Source organism: Hyaena hyaena, unplaced genomic scaffold (genome assembly GCF_003009895.1).
Source record: "Hyaena hyaena isolate Hyena2069 unplaced genomic scaffold, ASM300989v1 scaffold_1030, whole genome shotgun sequence".
Classification (NCBI taxonomy): Eukaryota; Metazoa; Chordata; class Mammalia; order Carnivora; family Hyaenidae; genus Hyaena; species Hyaena hyaena.
In genome coordinates, this window is record NW_024081660.1 from 335,310 (window position 1) to 352,712 (window position 17,403).

Here is a 17,403-nt window from a genome sequence, read left to right on the forward strand (position 1 = left end):
GGGAGGAAACGCGCTGAGGGACCCGGCAGACCAATCGCGGTCCGGAGACGCGTCGGAAGTGGCTAATCAGAACCCGCCGGGGGGGTGGAGACTCCAGCGCCGGAGTGAGGCTGCAGAAGGGAGGGGGCTAGAATGGAGCGCTCGCCAACGGCCGAAGCTCCAGGCCGGCCCGCCCAGCGCATCCGCGTCCAATCGGAATGCTTAGGCCTGGAGATGGAACCAATCAGATCTAACCAGGAGACGGGGACGCCGGTGCTCAACTAGAAGGGATAGAGGTCGAGACCGCAACCTGGGGCTCCTGGTTTTTTCCAGCGGAGACCAATCGCAAGCCAGATACAGGCGGGTGACTGTCAAGAAGGCCAATTAGATCCTCCGGAGGGAACCTGGCCCGGCCTCTTCTCTGAGGGACGTCTGTATCTACCAATAGCATGGGCGAGAAGGCGGTCTCTTCGCCTAGGAGGAGGCGGGTGAGCTAGAACTTTGAGACTTAGCTAAAGAATGCGAGTGCTGGCGGCCGGGCCGGCTGAGAACAGTGCAGGGGCTGGAGTGGCGAGTGCGAGCTGTAAATGTTACAGAGCGAGCCCGCTTTGAGGGCGTGAAGGAGGTCGGGGCGGAGTGCAAGGCGAAGCCTGAGGCCGTGCGGAGGGAGGGGGTCGTTGCAACCGAAGGGACCGTGGAGGCCTTTCTGGCTGCGGAGTCTGAGGCCCTGGGGCGGTCTCCAGAGCTCCGGCGGGCGGGGGGCTTCCCAGAGACTGGAGATGCCAGAGACAGCTCCTGGAGAAAGGGCTACGGGAGACCGGGAGAGCCTCCAGAGCTGCTGCCCGGCCAGCCAGCCCGCCGACCCCGAAGAGTGCGCCTGGGCGGAAACTGTGATGACAGGACGGGGGGGATAGTCCAGAAGGGACCATCTCATCTGGAAAAAGCTCTCCGTTTTACAAATGAGGAAACTGAGATGGAGGGAAGTTGAGAAGTTGACGAGAGCAGAAGTCCGGTTTCCCAGCCGCTTCTACGTGGACTTTTTCTATTTGCACCCTCTCCTTTGGCTCCTGAGCTGAAATGGAGTGGACAAAGGGGACCCATACCCAAGAGGAAACTGACGATCCTTTTTCTGTCTAATGAGAGATCTTGACGTCCTTTTAGGTGGCAAAAGGACCTAACACATTAACATAGACCATTTACTACGTTCCCTGACCGCAAACGGCTGAAAGGTTCTTGTAAATCACATCTCAGATGTTGAGATTTCCTAAACATGTATTGAATTATTAAAACTCCATCCGCAGTGTCTCAAGCTAGTTATTTACTAGTCACCATGAATAAGGGAGTTTGGGTGGTTGAATAGTAGCTGGTGCCATAAAAGAAAGTCTAATACTAGGCAGCTGAGGGCTGGATGTCCAGGACTGGATTCCTTTGAGTTCCTGGAAGAGCCGGTTACTCCCTTGGGTTTATTGGTGTAGATCCTTTGCCCCCACCTGGACAGACACACCCCCAACTCCTGCTGTTTTTCATACAAGGCACCCCTCTCTCCCCCCGTAAGACTTAAGTTAAAAGCTTAGACCCTGGGAGATACCCTAAGCTTTCAGAGTAATTCTGTCCCTTTCTTCCACCTTAATAGGTTGTCCTTCATACATGCATTGATATTACTGTCCCAGGAAATCTGCTTTGGGATGAGTGTTTGTGACACTAAAGACTCAGTGCTAAATTATTCCCACTTTCATCTGGTGCATGCTTTCCTCTAAGCAAGTGTAGCAGGGTTCCCTTTCCCCCTCACCTGTCAAACGGTTTATATTTTTTATACTTATTTGGGCAATGGGGTAGTTTATACTCTTGGGCTACAAATCCCCTGGAGGCCCTGGCCTGCTGAGATATGTAGAATTCACCAGAGTTTCCCGACAGAGCAGAGTTGGTGCCTAAAGGGCCTCAAAGGGAGGAACCTCACAACTGTACTCCAAAAGTAAAGGCCTCATCTAGCAGTTATTCACACTTTCTTTCTCCTGGGGAAGGTCTCATGCTTATCCCATGAGCCACTGGGTGGCTAGAGCTGAGCTATAACCCAGGAGCTGTCTAAGAGAAAATCCCCGGCAAGGTTGAGGAAAATAGGTCACAGTGGCTTGGCAGTGAGGTCACAGAGAGGTTTGTCTTCCCAGACTCCATGGGGGAGGGGCCTAGGAGCCTGAGGGGCCCCAGAGGTCCCCCAAGCCCAGGCGGGGGACATGGTGTGGGAAAGGCAGCAGAACAGGGGCCAGGGAGCTGACTACGGGGGGCCAGGGGGCCCAGAGAGATGAGGGCAGGAGCAGGGAGGGGACAGTCAGGATGGTGAGGAGAAGCCTGAGAAGAAAGCTGCAAAAATTCACCAGGCTGTGCGGCCGGGAGGAGGGGCTCAGGGTGAGGGGGGTGGGGGGAGCCAAGGGAAGGACAAGAAGATGGCAACAAGAGATGGAGGGAGGGCTTCTTTGGAGTTGGTGGACCCAGGCACAGGGCAGACCCATGGACCTAGAGAGAGAGACGGGAGGATTTGAGGGCACAGAGCCATGAGCCCCTAAGAAAGTAGCTAATGAAAGGCTGAGAGAAGGGAAAAAAGGAGGCCTGACTCTCATAGAACCCTTGTGCTCTCCCTTCTCCTTGGGCAGGTGAAGCGGAGCTGCCCTTCGTGTGGTCCAGAGCCTGGGGGCGAAGAGAAGAAGGGCAGAGGGAGCCCTATTTCTGTTCAGCTGTTCCCCCCAGAGCTGGTGAGTCCTCCATGAGGGGGTATTCTAGAATAAAGGGCAGGGGACCAGAGCGACGAGGAGACTCCTCAATGATCCTGGCTTCCTCCCTCCTGCCCCCCACCCCCTCAGGTGGAGCATATCATCTCATTCCTCCCAGTCAGAGATGTAGTCGCTCTGGGCCAGACCTGCCACTACTTTCACGAAGTGTGCGACGCTGAGGGCGTGTGGAGACGCATCTGTCGCAGGCTCAGTCCTCGTCTACGAGAGCAGGGTTCTGGGGTCCGGCCCTGGAGGAGAGCTGCCATTCTTAACTGTACAACTTCCCCAAAACTTCCCGTTCACTTTGCCCCTGTCTTGTACTTTATTCTGGGATTCCTCCTGTTCCGTAGAGTTGCCTCAGCACTCCTAGCCATCCTGCCAGGGCCTCTTACTTTGGAAGAGCCTGTTAGATTCAAACACACCATCCATCTGGGAGCACTGTAAGCCTCTGGTTCCACCTTCTCATAGACGTCCCACCCAGAGCCCCTGTTACTAGCTTCTCTGCCAAGTCAGCCTCTGTATTCAAACTCTCTTCCAAATCTTACCCCAGTCATCTCCACTCCCCAAGCCTGGAGTTTTTCCTCCTCTAAACCAGGGCTTCTCCACCTCTCACTGTTGACATTTGGGGCCAAATGATTATTTGGAGTGAGGGTCTGTCCTGTGCATTGCAGAACGTTTAGCAGCATCCCTGGCCTCCACCCACTAGATGCCAGTAGCAAAGCTCCCCCTGGTTGTGACAACCAATATTCCCTGAGGACAGAATCACCCAACATGGTTGGTGAAACATGCTCTGAACCCCTCCATTCCCAGGGAGCCCCTATCCAAGTACCTTACTGCACACGCTGGAGATTCAGGGAGATCCAGATCTGATCCAGATAGCAGATCCAGAGCTAGGGATGAGGGGGGGTTACTGGACTTTCTCAGTCAATCCTTTTCACTCCTCTATCTGCTGCTTTCCCTTGATGTTTCTGATGCAAGGCTGGACTAAAGAAGCGCTCACTTAGAAGCATGTGTAGTGCCCTAGGCTCGGGGGGCGGGGGGGGGGGTGGGCAGCAGAGAACTAAAGTTCAAGCATAGGGGATTATTAAAGATATCTTCTAAGCTTTCCATATGTCCTTTAGAAAGTGGTCTGTTCTCCAGTTCTGGGGATGCGAGCTGTTAAGTACCCGGCTCCCTAAGAAATCTAGTTTGCCCAAGCTCTTATGACTCTCCCTTGTGCCATCCTAAGCCCCTGAGCCTTCCATCTCCTTCCCTTTTCCAGACACAAAAGGCCTGTACTTCCAGGCATTTGGGGGCCGCCGCCGCTATCTCAGCAAGAGTGTAGCCCCCCTGCTAGCCCATGGCTACCGCCGCTTCTTGCCCACCAAGGACCACGTCTTCATTCTTGACTATGCGGGAACCCTCTTCTTCCTCAAAAATGCCCTGGTCTCCTCTACCCTTGGCCAGATCCAGTGGAAGCGAGCCTGCCGCTATGTTGTATTGTGTCGTGGAGCCAAGGATGTGAGTAGCAGAGCCCTGGGAACTGAGACACCTGACCCGGCCTCCAGGACTCCTCCAGGGCCCACACCAGTCCTGAGGGACTGCCCTCCCATACCAGGAACTGAAAACCAAGTTCTCATTTCCCAGCCCTGAACCCAAATATCTCATCTCCCACCCCAGGATCTTGTTGCCCCAAGCCTCATTCCACTCTAAGACCTAGGTCCCAGACAGCTTCATCTTTTCCTACAGTTTGCCTCGGACCCAAGATGTGACACCGTTTACCGTAAATACCTCTATGTATTGGCCACCCGGGAGCAGCCGGCAGTGGTAGGCACAACGGGCAGCCGGGCCTGTGACTGTGTCGAGGTCTATCTTCAGTCCAGTGGGCAGCGGGTCTTCAAGATGACCTTCCACCACTCCATGAGCTTCAAACAGATTGTGCTGGTTGGTCAGGAGACCCAGCGGGCTCTATTGCTTCTCACAGGTGTGGCCTAGAGCAGTGGTTTGCAAATTGTTTTCGACAGATTGTTCAGGACCTGCTGCAGGGAAGGGGAAGGGCTTTCTGCATGCCACCTCATCCGGGTCTCAAACCGAATAGCTTTGCTTTTTGTCTGTCTCACAGTCTCATAGTCTAAGATTCTGCGTTTTTTTAAATGTGCACACAAGTGGGGGAGGGGCAGAGAGAAGGAGAAGAATCCCGCACCATCACCACAGAGTCTGATGTGGGGCTTGAACTCACAAACTGTGAGATCATGCATGACCTGAGCTGAGATCAAGAGTCAGATGGTTAACCAACTGCATCACCTAATCTTCCTCACCTTCCTGTTAGGCACTTCACTTAATACCCCAAATTTCCCCCAACCTTGCTCATTGTCACAAATATTTTTTTTAAGTTTTTAGTTTTATTTATTTAAGTAATATCTATACCCAATGTGGTGCTCAAACTCACAACCCCAGGATCAAGAGTCATGTGCTCTTCTGACTGAGCCAGACTGGCGTCCCTGTCCCCTATATTTGACCCTACTCCCAAACCTAAGACCCTCTGGACTTCTTCATTCCAGGCAGAGCCCCGAGTCCCCAGGCATCATTCTTCCGAACACTCAAGTTGGATTCTGCCAGATCTAACTGCTGGTTTTCTTTCCACTCATCTTTCGCACTGACGGACTCCCCGGATTTATTTTTGGTGGTACAGGGCTAGAGTCTGGGCAACTTAAGGTCACACTTCCCTTATTTCACCTCTACCCTTTTTCTTCCAACCCCACTCTAGGGCAATAAATATTTAATCCCTATGGCTTAGAGAGTCTATTGGGAAGTTAATGTGGATATTGGGAGGTCCTCTCCCCCACATCATTGTCTGCCTTTTCCCATCTCCCAGAGGAAGGAAAGATCTACTCTTTGGTAGTGAATGAAACCCAGCTGGACCAGCCACGCTCCTACACAGTTCAGCTGGCCCTGAGAAAGGTGTCCCGTTGCCTGCCTCACCTTCGTGTGACCTGCATGGCTTCTAACCAGAGCAGTACTCTCTACATCACAGGTAAGAACCACCTTCCTTCTTCTCCACACCCTAGTCTTAAACAGACCTTCCAGGTATGGACACCCCCTTATACTTACTCCAGATCCGTGGTGGACCCCTTCGGGCACCCTAGTGAAAAAATGAGGTTAGGTTCCCAGACATCATAGCTGGTACATATCTACTGGGTGTGAGTCTCCCTGGACCTTGCAACTTTCATTCCTGGTAGGGCTTTATCGCTAGGAAATGGGTGCCCAAAGCTGCTGAGCTGAGGGCTCCTGACCCCCCAGACCAGGGGGGAGTGTATTTTGAGGTGCATACCCCAGGGGTGTATCGTGATCTCTTTGGGACCCTTCAAGCCTTTGACCCCCTGGACCAGCAGATGCCGCTTGCTCTCTCACTGCCTGCCAAGGTAGGATCCTGGAGGGATGGGACAGACAAAGGGGCGGACAGAGGGGGGGTTTAGGGATTAAAAGGTACCAGGGGTCTGAAATATGAGCAGGAATCAAATGACTGATCAGGGAGGGACAGGGGGCCCAGGGAGAGGGGCGAGGTAGTGGGCAAGGCCAAAAGAAATCAGCTGGGACTGGCAGGTTGATGGCTGGGAGATTCTGGAGCTCAGAGTTCCTCTGGAGGGAACTGAATGCCTACCTTCTCTTTCTGTCTTACTTCCTAGATCCTATTTTGTGCTCTTGGCTACAATCACCTTGGCCTGGTGGATGAATTTGGCCGAATCTTTATGCAGGGAAATAACAGATATGGGCAGCTGGGAACTGGGGACAAAATGGACCGAGGGGAACCCACACAGGTGAGACTGTGCTCAGTTATTCTCATCCTGACACCCTTCCTCCAATTCCCTAACACTTGCACCTCTCAACTTCTCTACTTTCTTTAGAACCCACTTCTTACTCCCTAGAGAAGTTAAGCCAACCAGTACGTAAGGCCCCTGATACTGTTGCATGTCTTTCCCAGGGTTGCTGCTGTGAGGCCTGTTCTGTGCAGTGCTTGCTGTAGTGCACTAGGAATTTAGTGAAGCAGGGAGACTTGGGTGGGCTGGTATAACTAGAAGAGGTGAGATGTGATCATGGTCTGGTGGGTTAGATCACATTCGTGTGGGTACAGGGGAAGGTATTCCCTGTAATGGGGATGAGAACGAAGCTTGCACATACCTGGGATGATGAAAAGACTGGTCTAAAGCAGAGAGGGTGTTTTGGAAATCAGAAGATCTGAGGTGGAACAGGCGGATGTGAGCCTGGAAAGGTATAGACTTGGGAAAGAGTTATTGTAGGTTCTGGAGTAGGTGAAGGCACCCCCCACAGATGACTGAGAACAGGTCACCTGGCCAGAGTGCACAGGAGGCCACTGAATGAGAAGCCCCCTGGGAGACCATTGAGTGACAGCGCGGCACTTGGGACAAGAGCCTGGAGCAGTGAGAATGGAAAGGAATGGATAACTGAGATGTTTTGAAAGAAAACAAATAGGTTTTGGAAACTGATTAAACATGAGGAGAGGGCTGTGGGACACAGGTGGCTATGGCAGTAGACCCCTTGAAGAGAGATGGCATCACTAACAAATGTGGAAAGGGACGCTGGCTTAAGGAAAGAGGAAGAACATGAATTTGGACATTTTCTTTTTTTTAATGTTTTTTATTTACTTCTGAGAGAGAGCGACAGCATGAGCAAGGGAGGGTCAGAGAGAGAGGGAGACACAGAATCTGAAGCAATCTCCAGGCTCTGAGCTAGTTGTCAGCACAGAGCCTGAGGTGGGGCTCTATCCCACGAACCATGAGATCATGACCTGAGCCGAAGTCGATGCTTAACCAACTAAGCCACCCAGGCGCCCCGATTTTGGACATTTTCTAAAGCAGAAATGCCTCGCTGGCATTAGATTCCACGTTGGAACAAGGTTGAAACAGACAGAAGCAGGAACAGAGGCGCAAACCTGGGCAGGAGCCAATGCTGTCTGTAGGCAGAGGGAATGAAGAAGCTGTCTGTGGCAAGAGGCATTCCTTTAAGTGTCAAATCCCAGAAGCCAGGGGCACAGGGAGTGTCAAACACGAGGGGGCGATCGATGGTGACAGATAATGTAGGAAATATACCTACCGACTTTTTAGATTAAAAAAATTATAAAATTATTTACATAGTACAATCCCATTTTTGTTTAAAAATCTACAATTTGAACACATGCACGCGCACACACAGAGGCAGCAGTGAAGAATGAATATCCAGGGACGCCTGGGTGACTCAGATGGTTAAGTGGCTGACTCTCTCTTTTTCACTTTTAAAATTTATTTATTTGGGGGGAGAGGGGGAGGAAGGGCAGATAGAGAGGGGGAGAATCCCAAGCAGGCTCCACAGGAGCCTACTTAAATAAAAAATAAAAAGAAGAAAGAAAAAAAGAATACCCAGCAAGATTTTTTTTAAGTTTATTTTATCAGAGAGAAGGTGCATGAGCAGGGGAGGAACAGAGAGAAAGGGGGAGAAAGGACCTGAGGGGGCTCCATGCTGACTGCAGGGTGCCCAATGTGGGGCTCAAACTGAGGATCATGAGCTAAGTCAAACTAGGACATCTGACTGAGCCTCCCAGGAAGCCCCAGCAAGATGTTAATAGTGAGTGGTAGGATTTCCAGTGATTTTTAAATTAATCTTTGCTTGCCAAGATTTTATAACTTCTGTGATGACCGTAAATTATGAACCACTGTCTTCAAAATTAAAGCCCTCATAATCTCAGGAGAAAGCATGCAGGAGAGGCCCTGGGATTTGGGAGCTGGAAAGTCAAGTGCATTTGGGGAGAACAAGACAGTAGCACAGTAAGCAGAGAAGCCAGATCACAGGAAAGTTCGGGAAAGACGGGCTGTGGTGAGAACAAGAATGTGGTCAACCTCAGACTGGTCACATAACCAGTTCTGCTGCCTAAAAGATGAAGCTAGGAAGGGCCAGGAATCAGGTGGAAGTGTTTTTTTGTTTTGTTTTGTTTTTTTCAAAATGGAGTGGCCATTTTGGGAGACAAGTATAGGGCAAGTGGAAAATGCTAGAGAGAGAAGGGAGGAATAAGTGGAAGAAAAGTCCCTCCTGGGGGCTAACCTGGAATTGCACAGGGATGGGGATAGTTTTTAACTTTGGGAAGAGGAAGCATGGTCCCCCTCCTGGAGCTGGAAGGCAGGATGAGACTGGACTGGCACAGGCATGGGGTAGTAATGAAGAAGCAGGTAGCAGGCCCTGGGCACAGGCAAGTGCCCTGTTTTCAGAGGAGCAAAGATGAGGAACCAACAGAAGTGCTAGACCCCATGCGGTCTGACAGGGGCTGCAGGAGAACCAGGGAGGGAAAGATTGCTGCTGGTCTGCCCTCTGGCTGGCTGGGGGCGGGGGGGGGGGGAAGTGTCCCCTTGCTTCCCTCTCCTCACTTCCCTAGATTCTTCCCTGAACCTTCCTGTCACCTTCCTCCTACCTGGGCCTCCAAATCCTCCACATTCCCACCTTAGGGCTCCTGGCCTTGTGTCCTCAGGTACATTATCTGCAACGTCCCATTGCCCTGTGGTGTGGCCTCAATCACTCCCTGGTGCTGAGCCAGGGCTCAGACTTCAGCAAAGAGCTTCTGGGCTGCGGCTGTGGGGCTGGAGGCCGCCTCCCTGGCTGGCCTAAGGGGAGTGCCTCTTTCGTGAAGCTCCATGTCAAGGTCAGACCCGGGACACACCAGCAGGCAACCAAGGAGGGCAGGGGCAATAGAGCCAGGTGGCACACAGGACTGTAGCTGGGGCTCTTGCCCAGACCCACGTGTCCCACTGCACCCCCCCCCCCAGCACCACCCGCCTCCCTTTTCCTGCCACACACCATGGCTCCTGGCTCTCTCCCTTCACAGACCCCACTCGCCCTCTCTGACCTCACACAACCCTAGGGCTTAGCCAGCCCTCGCTTACTTGCTGGATCAGAGCTGCTCTGAGAGGGAGGAACACAACAGCTGGGGCTTCCTGGGAGCCCCTCTCAGCCACACCCCTTCTCTCCTCCAAGGTCCCTCTGTGTGCCTGTTCCCTCTGCTCTACCAGAGAGTGCCTCTACATGCTGTCCAGCCACGACATCGAACACCATCCCACCTACCGGGACCTACCAGCCAGCAGGGTGGTGGGGACCCCCGAGCCCAGCTTGGGGGCTGGAGCACCCCAGGACCCTGGGGGGACAGCCCGGGCCTGTGAAGAGTACCTCAGCCAGATCCACAGTTGCCCCACATTGCAGGATCGCATGGAAAAGATGAAGGAGATCGTGGGCTGGATGCCCTTGATGGCTGCACAGAAGGATTTCTTCTGGGAGGCCCTAGACATGCTGCAGAGGGCTGCTGGAGGGGTTGGCCCAGGCCCCCCGACCCCTGAGAGCTGAGCCCCTCTTCTAGTTTCAACCTTGGAGGGAGAGTCTGGCCCTGGGCCAGGAGCTAAGGAGAGATGGGGTGGTAGGAATAAACACTGTTATGTGCACATGGGGAGGGATGGGAATTTGCTAGGCTTGCCAGCGTGGGCAGGGAACTGTTTTGTAAAATGTTCAGGGGGCTGCCCAGGAGGGGCCCCTAACCTGACTATCATGGACAAGATATTTGATGGACAAATCGAATAAAAGGCTGAAGTGAGGCCCGGTTTGGAACCCTGGGGCCTGGGAGGAAAATGGGGCAAGGGATGGGGGCCCCGAGGCCCCCCAGTCGGGGGGGGGGGCGGGGAGGAGGCGATGGAGGGCAGGAGGATGGACAGGGAGGTAGGCAGAACAGAAGTGGCTCAAGCATTCAGCTGCTGCCAAATTGACCACCCAAGTCTTTCAGCTCACTTGCCCCTCCCACTCCCAAGAGTGGTCCTGGCTTCTTGACTTGGAAGTCCAAATACCACCTTCTGGAACAAAGCAGTCAACATATGCTATTTGGGTCCCTTACAGATCCTTTGTCTGTCAGTCTTACTCCCATCCTTAGGAGGCCACTTGCTTCTGACCTTGGCCGCTATGAAGTCAGCACCCTCCTCCCCTTCTTCTGTTTACCTTCCAGGTAAACACTCCTTTCCCTCACTTTCTACTCCATCCTCCTCCTCAATAAGGGGGATGCTCCCTTTAGTCACATCTAACCCGCTTCCATACCTCCAAGCATTCAGGAGGGAAAATGGGTGAGCAGAAGGAATTTTCTCCTTGGCCTAGTCTGGCCCAGGGATGCAAAGAAGACAGTAGAAATTTGAGGCAGAAAATAAGCTGGAGCAGGGGGTGGTCAGGAAGGGGGTGAGTGACTTATGTTGGTAGTCAAGGGAAGGACTTCTCTGGGTGCTGAGGAGTCAGGCATGGGGAGGATCATAAGAAAGGACCAGAGGCTGTGTTCACAGGATACTCAGGGACTGGACAGAGCAGGCTTCCAAGATGACATTACTTGATGCCTGCATTACAGCTGAGGGTTGATGCTCCCTCTGCCCTTCGTTGCTCCACCCCCTAGTTAGGTCAATATTTATGTGTCCTGGACCTAGAGAGGCCCCTGGACTCACCACTGTCCCGACTACATTCTCCCTGTCCCGCCTTCCCCACCGCCCGCCCCACTGGCCAGTCCCCACGCCCACACACCCGAGGCTGCCTCATCTGGCACTGATTATCCCTGCTGCTGCTGCTGCCGCCGCCGCTAAACTCAGCTGCTGCCTCAGTCTCGAGGACCCCAGCGCCTCTCCCCCCAGCCATGCTGCCTGCTGCCACTGCCTCCCTCTTGGGGCTCCTCCTCACTGCCTGGGCCCTGCTGCCTTTCACCCAGGGCCAGACCCCCAACTACACCAGGTAGGTCTCTTGGCACCTTCCAGATAGCTTGAGTGGGCTTCAAAAGCCCTGATTCCTGGGGGTTTTCCTGTGGATCCTGTAGATTCTTTCACTAACACACCACCCCCCAGATCTCCCACAGCCCCCACCCATCCCTAGCCCCCAAGTTCTCCCTCCCTGCTGTAAGACCCCTGTCTCCTGCGGGTCACCACTGGCCACCATTCCTCCACCCTTTGCCCTCTAAGTCTCCCAATCTACCCAGACCCTTGGACCCCCATGAAAGCTGAGAGCTCCAAGACCTTCAAGTTGCCTGGTAGCTGGACATCTAGATTCCAGGAGGGAATTAGAGATGATGGGGGAAATGGGGGAAGTGAATGGGAGACTTGGGAATCAGATACTCAAGTAGTTAGCAGGAAGAGGAGCAGGGCAAAGGTTGGGAGCTGGGGGACCCTGGTCTCCAGGTTCAATATGAGGGCCATCGCTGCTGCTTCTCATCTCCCCGCCCCCTCCCCCCCCATGGCCTCGTGGCTGTGTCCACATCTGGAAGTAGTTAGGCGGCTCCTGTCCCTGTCTGCCAGGCAGGGCGAGGGGGGGAGAGTAAGGAAAGGCCTGTGGAGGATTCCGGGAATTCCTGTTGGGGTGGGGGTGGGGGGTGGGGGTGTTGGAGAGACAGCCAAGTTGCTGGCCCCACATGTCCCTGATCCTCTCAATCCCAGCCTGGCTGGCTGGAGCTGCCCCAGGTCCCCTTTCTCCTGCATCCTCCTGGCTTCCCTCCCTGACCCACCCTCATTACCCTATAATCTCCTCCACTCATGGCCCACCCCTCTTCTGTTCTCCAGACCTGTGTTCCTGTGTGGAGGGGAGGTGACCGGAGAGTCTGGTTACGTGGCAAGTGAGGGTTTCCCCAACCTCTACCCCCCCAATAAGGAATGCATCTGGACAATAACAGTAAGAGGGCCCCTCTCATCGCTATGCCCTTGTTGAAGTCTCCAAGGCCTGACTGCTAAGGGAACCCGAGTCCGCTGGGCGCCTGCCCCCTTCTCCCTGCACCACTGCTCCCAGTGAAGTCCAGGCCCCCTCCCCTCTTCACTGATGGCAGCAGTGCCCACAGTAACATGTAGCAAAGTGTCCTCACACCTTAACGCAAGGCCTGCTCTTCACTCCTAATTTCATTTCTGGCCCTGGAATCTCTCCACAACCCTCAGGGCTTTTCCCTTGGGCAAGCCACAAGCTGCTGCAGAGCCCAGGCCCTCTGCTCTGCTCCCTAATGGAGTCCCTTCTTGTTCAGGCCCATTTTCTGTATGAAAAGCTTGGGGAAAGGGAGATACCCTCTGCCTGGTTTATGTGTGGCCTGACTTTGTGAGTCCTCTCCCCTGCTCCCTGTTTCAGGTGCCTGAGGGCCAGACTGTGTCCCTTTCCTTCCGAGTCTTTGACTTGGAGCTGCACCCTGCCTGCCGTTACGATGCTCTGGAGGTCTTTGCCGGGTCTGGAACCTCTGGCCAGCGGCTTGGACGCTTCTGCGGGACCTTCCGGCCAGCGCCCCTAGTCGTCCCCGGCAACCAGGTGACCCTGAGGATGACTGCAGACGAGGGCACGGGAGGACGAGGCTTCCTGCTCTGGTACAGCGGGCGGGCCACCTCCGGCACTGGTGAGACCTCCCTCACCTCCGCCTTCCCCCCTCTCCTGGCCCCGCCCCCGGCCTAGGCCCCGCCCCCAGCCTTAACCTCCCCCCTAAGACAAACCCTGCGACCGAGAGCCTAGGGCCCCCATTACCTCCCTTACCCTTTTTCCTCACTAACTGTCCCTTCAGTCCCTCCTCCCCGTCTTCTCTCGCCCCTCCCGCACCCACCCATCCCCTCTTCCAGGGCCCCCCCCAGGCGCGAGGCGGAAGTGGGTCACCGACCCGCGGGTGGAATGGGCGGCCTGGGGTTACTGGGACGGTGAGTAACTGCCCGCCCCCGTCCGCAATCGGGCTCCCTCAGACGGGCGCGAGGGGGCATCCCCGGGCTGGGGGACTAGGTTCCCCCGACCTGGAGCCCCCTACACCCACCCGGGGCTCCCGATTGCGGTCCCATCACCCCCTCCTGGCGGTATAAGTCTCCCCTAAAATGTTTAAGGCAGGGACCTCGCCCAAGAGGCCCCTGGGGCTGTGCCCTAATTTGAGGGAGCCCTCACAGCGTGAGGACTCCCCAGCCTGCAAATGGGACTTTTCCGCCAGGCCGGGGAGATGGGATCTCCCAGGGGAAGAGGAGCGAGGTGGCCGCGGGTCAGGGGGAGGGGCGAGAAGGGAGCGTGTCCAGCCAAGTCCTTCCCCTTCCACCGCCCGCCTGGGCGCCAGGCGGTCCAAGACTCCCCTGAGCCCTGGTCCTCCAAGCCCCCTCTCTGCTAACCAAACCCCCTCTTTCCTACCCTTCTCATCCCCTCACGCTGAGACACAACCGTCCGAGCTTCCAGCACAGAGCTCTCCTCGAGCTGACCGAGGGTCTCCACCGCCTCCCACCCCCACTCCTTTCTCCCCTCCCCAGAGCACCAATTTTGCGGGGGGCGGCTGGAGAAGGCCCAGGGAACCCTGACCACGCCCAACTGGCCAGAGTCCGATTACCCCCCGGGCATCAGCTGTTCCTGGCACATCATCGCTCCCCCGGACCAGGTACCGACCCCCTGCCCCGGCTGCTCTCGGGGACCCAGGCGGCGTCCTCCAGCAGGCAGTTAGTAGAGATTAACTGACCATCTGCTATGTCCCGACCAGTGAGCTCGCGCTGGTGGGGAGCAAAAACAGACCCAGAACTGCTTGCACTCAAACAAACAAAAAAATGTAAAATTACACCTGTGACGGTCTTACGAGAGTGAGGTACACGATGCTGATATATAAACGGTGTTTGTGTGTGTGTGTGTGTGTGTGTAGGTGTGTATGTGGTGGCGGTGGAGGTGTATGCTAGGTCTGTTCCTTGAGAATGAGCCAGGACTAGACCTTGCCGACGACGGCGACAGACGCCACTGAAAGGTTCCCCTGGGTGTGTGATCCTCCGAGTAGTGGTGAATGCTCTGGGGGTGGGGAGTCTCCAGGGGACGCCGGAGTGGGGGGAGAGGAAGCTGCCACGAGCTTCCGGGTTCCCGGAGGCAACGCGGGGTGCAGGAGGCCAGAGGGGCAGGGCTTCTGCGCCCTCAAGCCGCCCTGGGTCCCGCGGCCAGGTGATCTCGCTGACCTTCGGGAAGTTTGACCTGGAGCCCGACACCTACTGCCGCTATGACTCGGTCAGCGTTTTCAACGGAGCAGTGAGCGACGACGCCAAGAGGCTGGGGAAGTTCTGCGGCGACACCGCCCCGGGGTGAGGGGGCGGAACCTGGGTGGGCTGTGGGTCCCGGCGTCTCCAACTCCCTAGGGGAGACAGTGGCGGGAACCTCGCAGCGGTTGGGAAAGGCCAGGCTTAGCTGAAGAGGCAGGATCTGAACCCGGGAGCCCCAAGCGAGTGGGCGGAGCTAGGTTGGAAGCCAGGCAAAAGTGGTCCGGGGATCCAGAGGCGAATAGGTCCTGCGAAGTCTGGAAGCTGGTACAGCCAACCCAGGGCAGAGATCACAAGGCCCGCCTGACGCTTCCCCCGCTGCCCCGCCACCCGCAGTCCCATCTCCTCCGAAGGAAACGAGCTCCTCGTCCAGTTCGTCTCTGACCTCAGTGTCACGGCCGATGGCTTCTCCGCCTCCTACAAGACCCTGCCGCGGGGTGCTGCCAAGGAAGAGCAGGCTCGGAGCCCTGGGGAGGACGCCCAGTCGGGTACCCAACTCCTCAGCCCGGGCCCTAAACCCGGAATCCCGTCTGAGGAGAAACCAAAAGCCTCGTCTGAGGCTCCGGCAACTCCGAGGGGGCCCGGTGAGTCTGGGAAGGGGGAGGAAGGGGACACAGACTGAAGGCAGCTGTTTCAAAGACCTCCTTTCTGAACTTATTCATTCATTCATGTGTAACTCACCGGTGCCTCCTCCAAACTCATGTCTGGTACTGGGTGCTGGGGCCCAAAGCTGGAAAGAGCTTGGGATGAATTCATATCAATGAGGCCGTTATGGGGAAAGTGGCACTTCCTACCTGCCGCATGGGTCGCCCTCCACAAACCACACCCTCCTCCCTCTTAGATGTGCCCAGTGTCCCCTGCCCAAAGCAGTGCCGCCGGACAGGAACCTTGCAGAGCAACTTCTGTACCAGCAACCTGGGTAAGAAGCTCCATCTCCCAGCTTTGCTTGTCCAGCAGTTTTCACCTGCCCCTCCTGCCCTCAAAGTCCCTCCTCCTGGTTCCAGCCCTGAATCGGCCTCCTCTCTCCTCACCATTCACCCCCACTCTCCCACAGTGGTGACCGCAACAGTGAAGTCCATGGTTCGGGGCCCAGGGGAGGGCCTCACTGTCACTGTCAGTCTCATTGGTGCTTACAAAACCGGAGGTCTGGACCTGCCTTCTCCAATCACTGACACCCCCCTGAAGTTTTATGTGCCCTGCAAGCAGTGCCCCCCTATGAAGAAAGGTAACAGATGTGGGCAAATGGGGAGGACTTAGCCTCATGAAAATGATAGAAACTGAAGGACTCTGATGAGGAGGTATATCTACAAGGTCTCAATAACACACTCTCAATCCCTCCCTCCCTCCCCCAGGAGTCAGTTATCTGATGATGGGCCAGGTGGAAGAGAACAGAGGTCCTACCCTTCCTCCAGAGAGCTTCGTGGTTCTCTACCGGCCCAACCAGGACCAGATCCTCACCAACCTCAGCAAGAGGAAGTGCCCCTCCCAACCTGTCCGGGCTGCTGGGTCCCAGTCCTGAAACCCAGGTCAGCTTCCCAGCCCTAGGCCTAGGGACTTCTTTCTTATCCAAATAAATGTTTCTTGACTGAGGAAGGGGTCACATCTCCATTTCTATGGTTTGGGGGTCCATCTAAGAGAATTCATTCATTTGTTAAACTCAGTAGATGTTTACTGTAACAGAACAATCTTTTAAGAATGTAAGACCTTGTCACCCCTTTGCTCAAAACTCTCCTATTATATATATATAATATACACACGTGTGTGTGTATATATACATATATATATACGTATATATATATTTTTTAAGTTATGTATTTATTTTGAGAGGGAGAGACAGGAGCACAAGCAGGGAAGGGGCAATGAGGAAAGCCAGAATCTCTAGCACGCAGGCTCTGCACTTTCAGCACACAACCTAATGCTGGGCTTCAATTCATGACCTCAAGATCATGACCTGAGCCAGCTCAAGAGTCAGCCCTTTAACCAACAGCACCACCCAGGCACCCCAAAACTCTCCCACATTCTGAATACACACACACAGCGGCGCCTGGGTGGCTCAGTCGGTTAAGCATCCGACTTCGGCTCAGGTCATGATCTCACAGTTTGTGGGTTCGAGCCCCACATCGGACTCTGTGCTGACAGCTCAGAGCCTGGAGCCTGCTTCAGATTCTGTGTCTCCCTCTCTCTCTGCTCCCCCTCCCCCCACTCGCTCTTTGTCTCTGTCTCTCAAGATAAAGACATAAAAAAATAAATACACATGCATTGGTAACTATGTAGAGGGGATGGACATGTTAATTAGCTTGATTGTGGTCTTTTCACATTGTGTACATAAATCCAAATATCAGTATACCTTAAATATATACAATTTTTATATGTCTAAGATATCTCAATAAAGCTATTAAAAAAGAGATAAAGAAAACCTCACCCATAGTTTCCCATTAGTCTCAAAATAAAAGCCAAAGTCCTCCTGTATGTAGACTCTGGGGCTCTAGGTAATCTGTATCCAGCCCCCCACCTCATCTCATCTCTGACTATTGTCTCCTTTGCAAGTGCTTTTCCACTCTCGGTGACTCCATGACCAGTTTCAGTACCCTTCTGGTTGGGGGCTTTGCCTTTGCCATCCCCTCTATCCA

At 54.6% G+C, this 17,403-nt stretch overlaps 2 protein-coding genes across 6 annotated transcripts; both read left to right on the forward strand.

Moving 5' to 3' along the window:
- The first annotated feature begins 149 nt into the window (after positions 1–149).
- On the forward strand, positions 150–10,348 carry FBXO24 (F-box protein 24). Of its 5 annotated transcripts, none has more exons than XM_039221846.1 (10): positions 150–467; positions 2,628–2,726; positions 2,835–3,018; positions 4,006–4,244; positions 4,473–4,707; positions 5,599–5,757; positions 6,024–6,145; positions 6,410–6,541; positions 9,238–9,408; positions 9,741–10,348. In XM_039221846.1, exons 1-10 carry the CDS (start codon positions 429–431, stop codon positions 10,101–10,103), a joined length of 1,743 nt encoding a protein of 580 aa, XP_039077777.1. In that variant the 5' UTR covers positions 150–428; the 3' UTR covers positions 10,104–10,348. The 5 variants fall into 5 exon arrangements, with proteins under 5 accessions (XP_039077777.1, XP_039077781.1, XP_039077780.1 ...); XM_039221850.1 differs by lacking the exon at positions 150–467 and adding an exon at positions 2,188–2,382; XM_039221848.1 differs by lacking the exon at positions 150–467 and adding an exon at positions 2,273–2,382 and having other exon boundaries at positions 6,093–6,145.
- Positions 10,349–11,305: 957 nt separating this feature from the next.
- Positions 11,306–16,363, forward strand: PCOLCE (procollagen C-endopeptidase enhancer). Its single transcript, XM_039221921.1, has 9 exons — positions 11,306–11,510; positions 12,329–12,437; positions 12,879–13,137; positions 14,015–14,139; positions 14,682–14,818; positions 15,110–15,357; positions 15,615–15,692; positions 15,828–15,998; positions 16,126–16,363. Exons 1-9 carry the CDS (start codon positions 11,416–11,418, stop codon positions 16,290–16,292), a joined length of 1,389 nt encoding a protein of 462 aa, XP_039077852.1. The 5' UTR covers positions 11,306–11,415; the 3' UTR covers positions 16,293–16,363.
- The last annotated feature ends 1,040 nt before the right edge of the window (positions 16,364–17,403 follow it).

Coding starts and splice junctions, on each gene's coding strand:
- FBXO24 (XM_039221850.1), top strand. CDS start 2,311: ATGGTGAGGAGAAGCCTGAGAAGAAAGCTGCAAAAATTCACCAGGCTG. Junction 4,708..5,598: donor GGCTCTATTGCTTCTCACAG/GTGTGGCCTAGA, acceptor CCCATCTCCCAG/AGGAAGGAAAGATCTACTCT. Junction 6,146..6,409: donor CTCTCTCACTGCCTGCCAAG/GTAGGATCCTGG, acceptor CTTACTTCCTAG/ATCCTATTTTGTGCTCTTGG.
- PCOLCE (XM_039221921.1), top strand. CDS start 11,416: ATGCTGCCTGCTGCCACTGCCTCCCTCTTGGGGCTCCTCCTCACTGCC. Junction 13,138..14,014: donor GCGGGCCACCTCCGGCACTG/GTGAGACCTCCC, acceptor TCCCCTCCCCAG/AGCACCAATTTTGCGGGGGG. Junction 15,358..15,614: donor GGCAACTCCGAGGGGGCCCG/GTGAGTCTGGGA, acceptor CCTCCCTCTTAG/ATGTGCCCAGTGTCCCCTGC.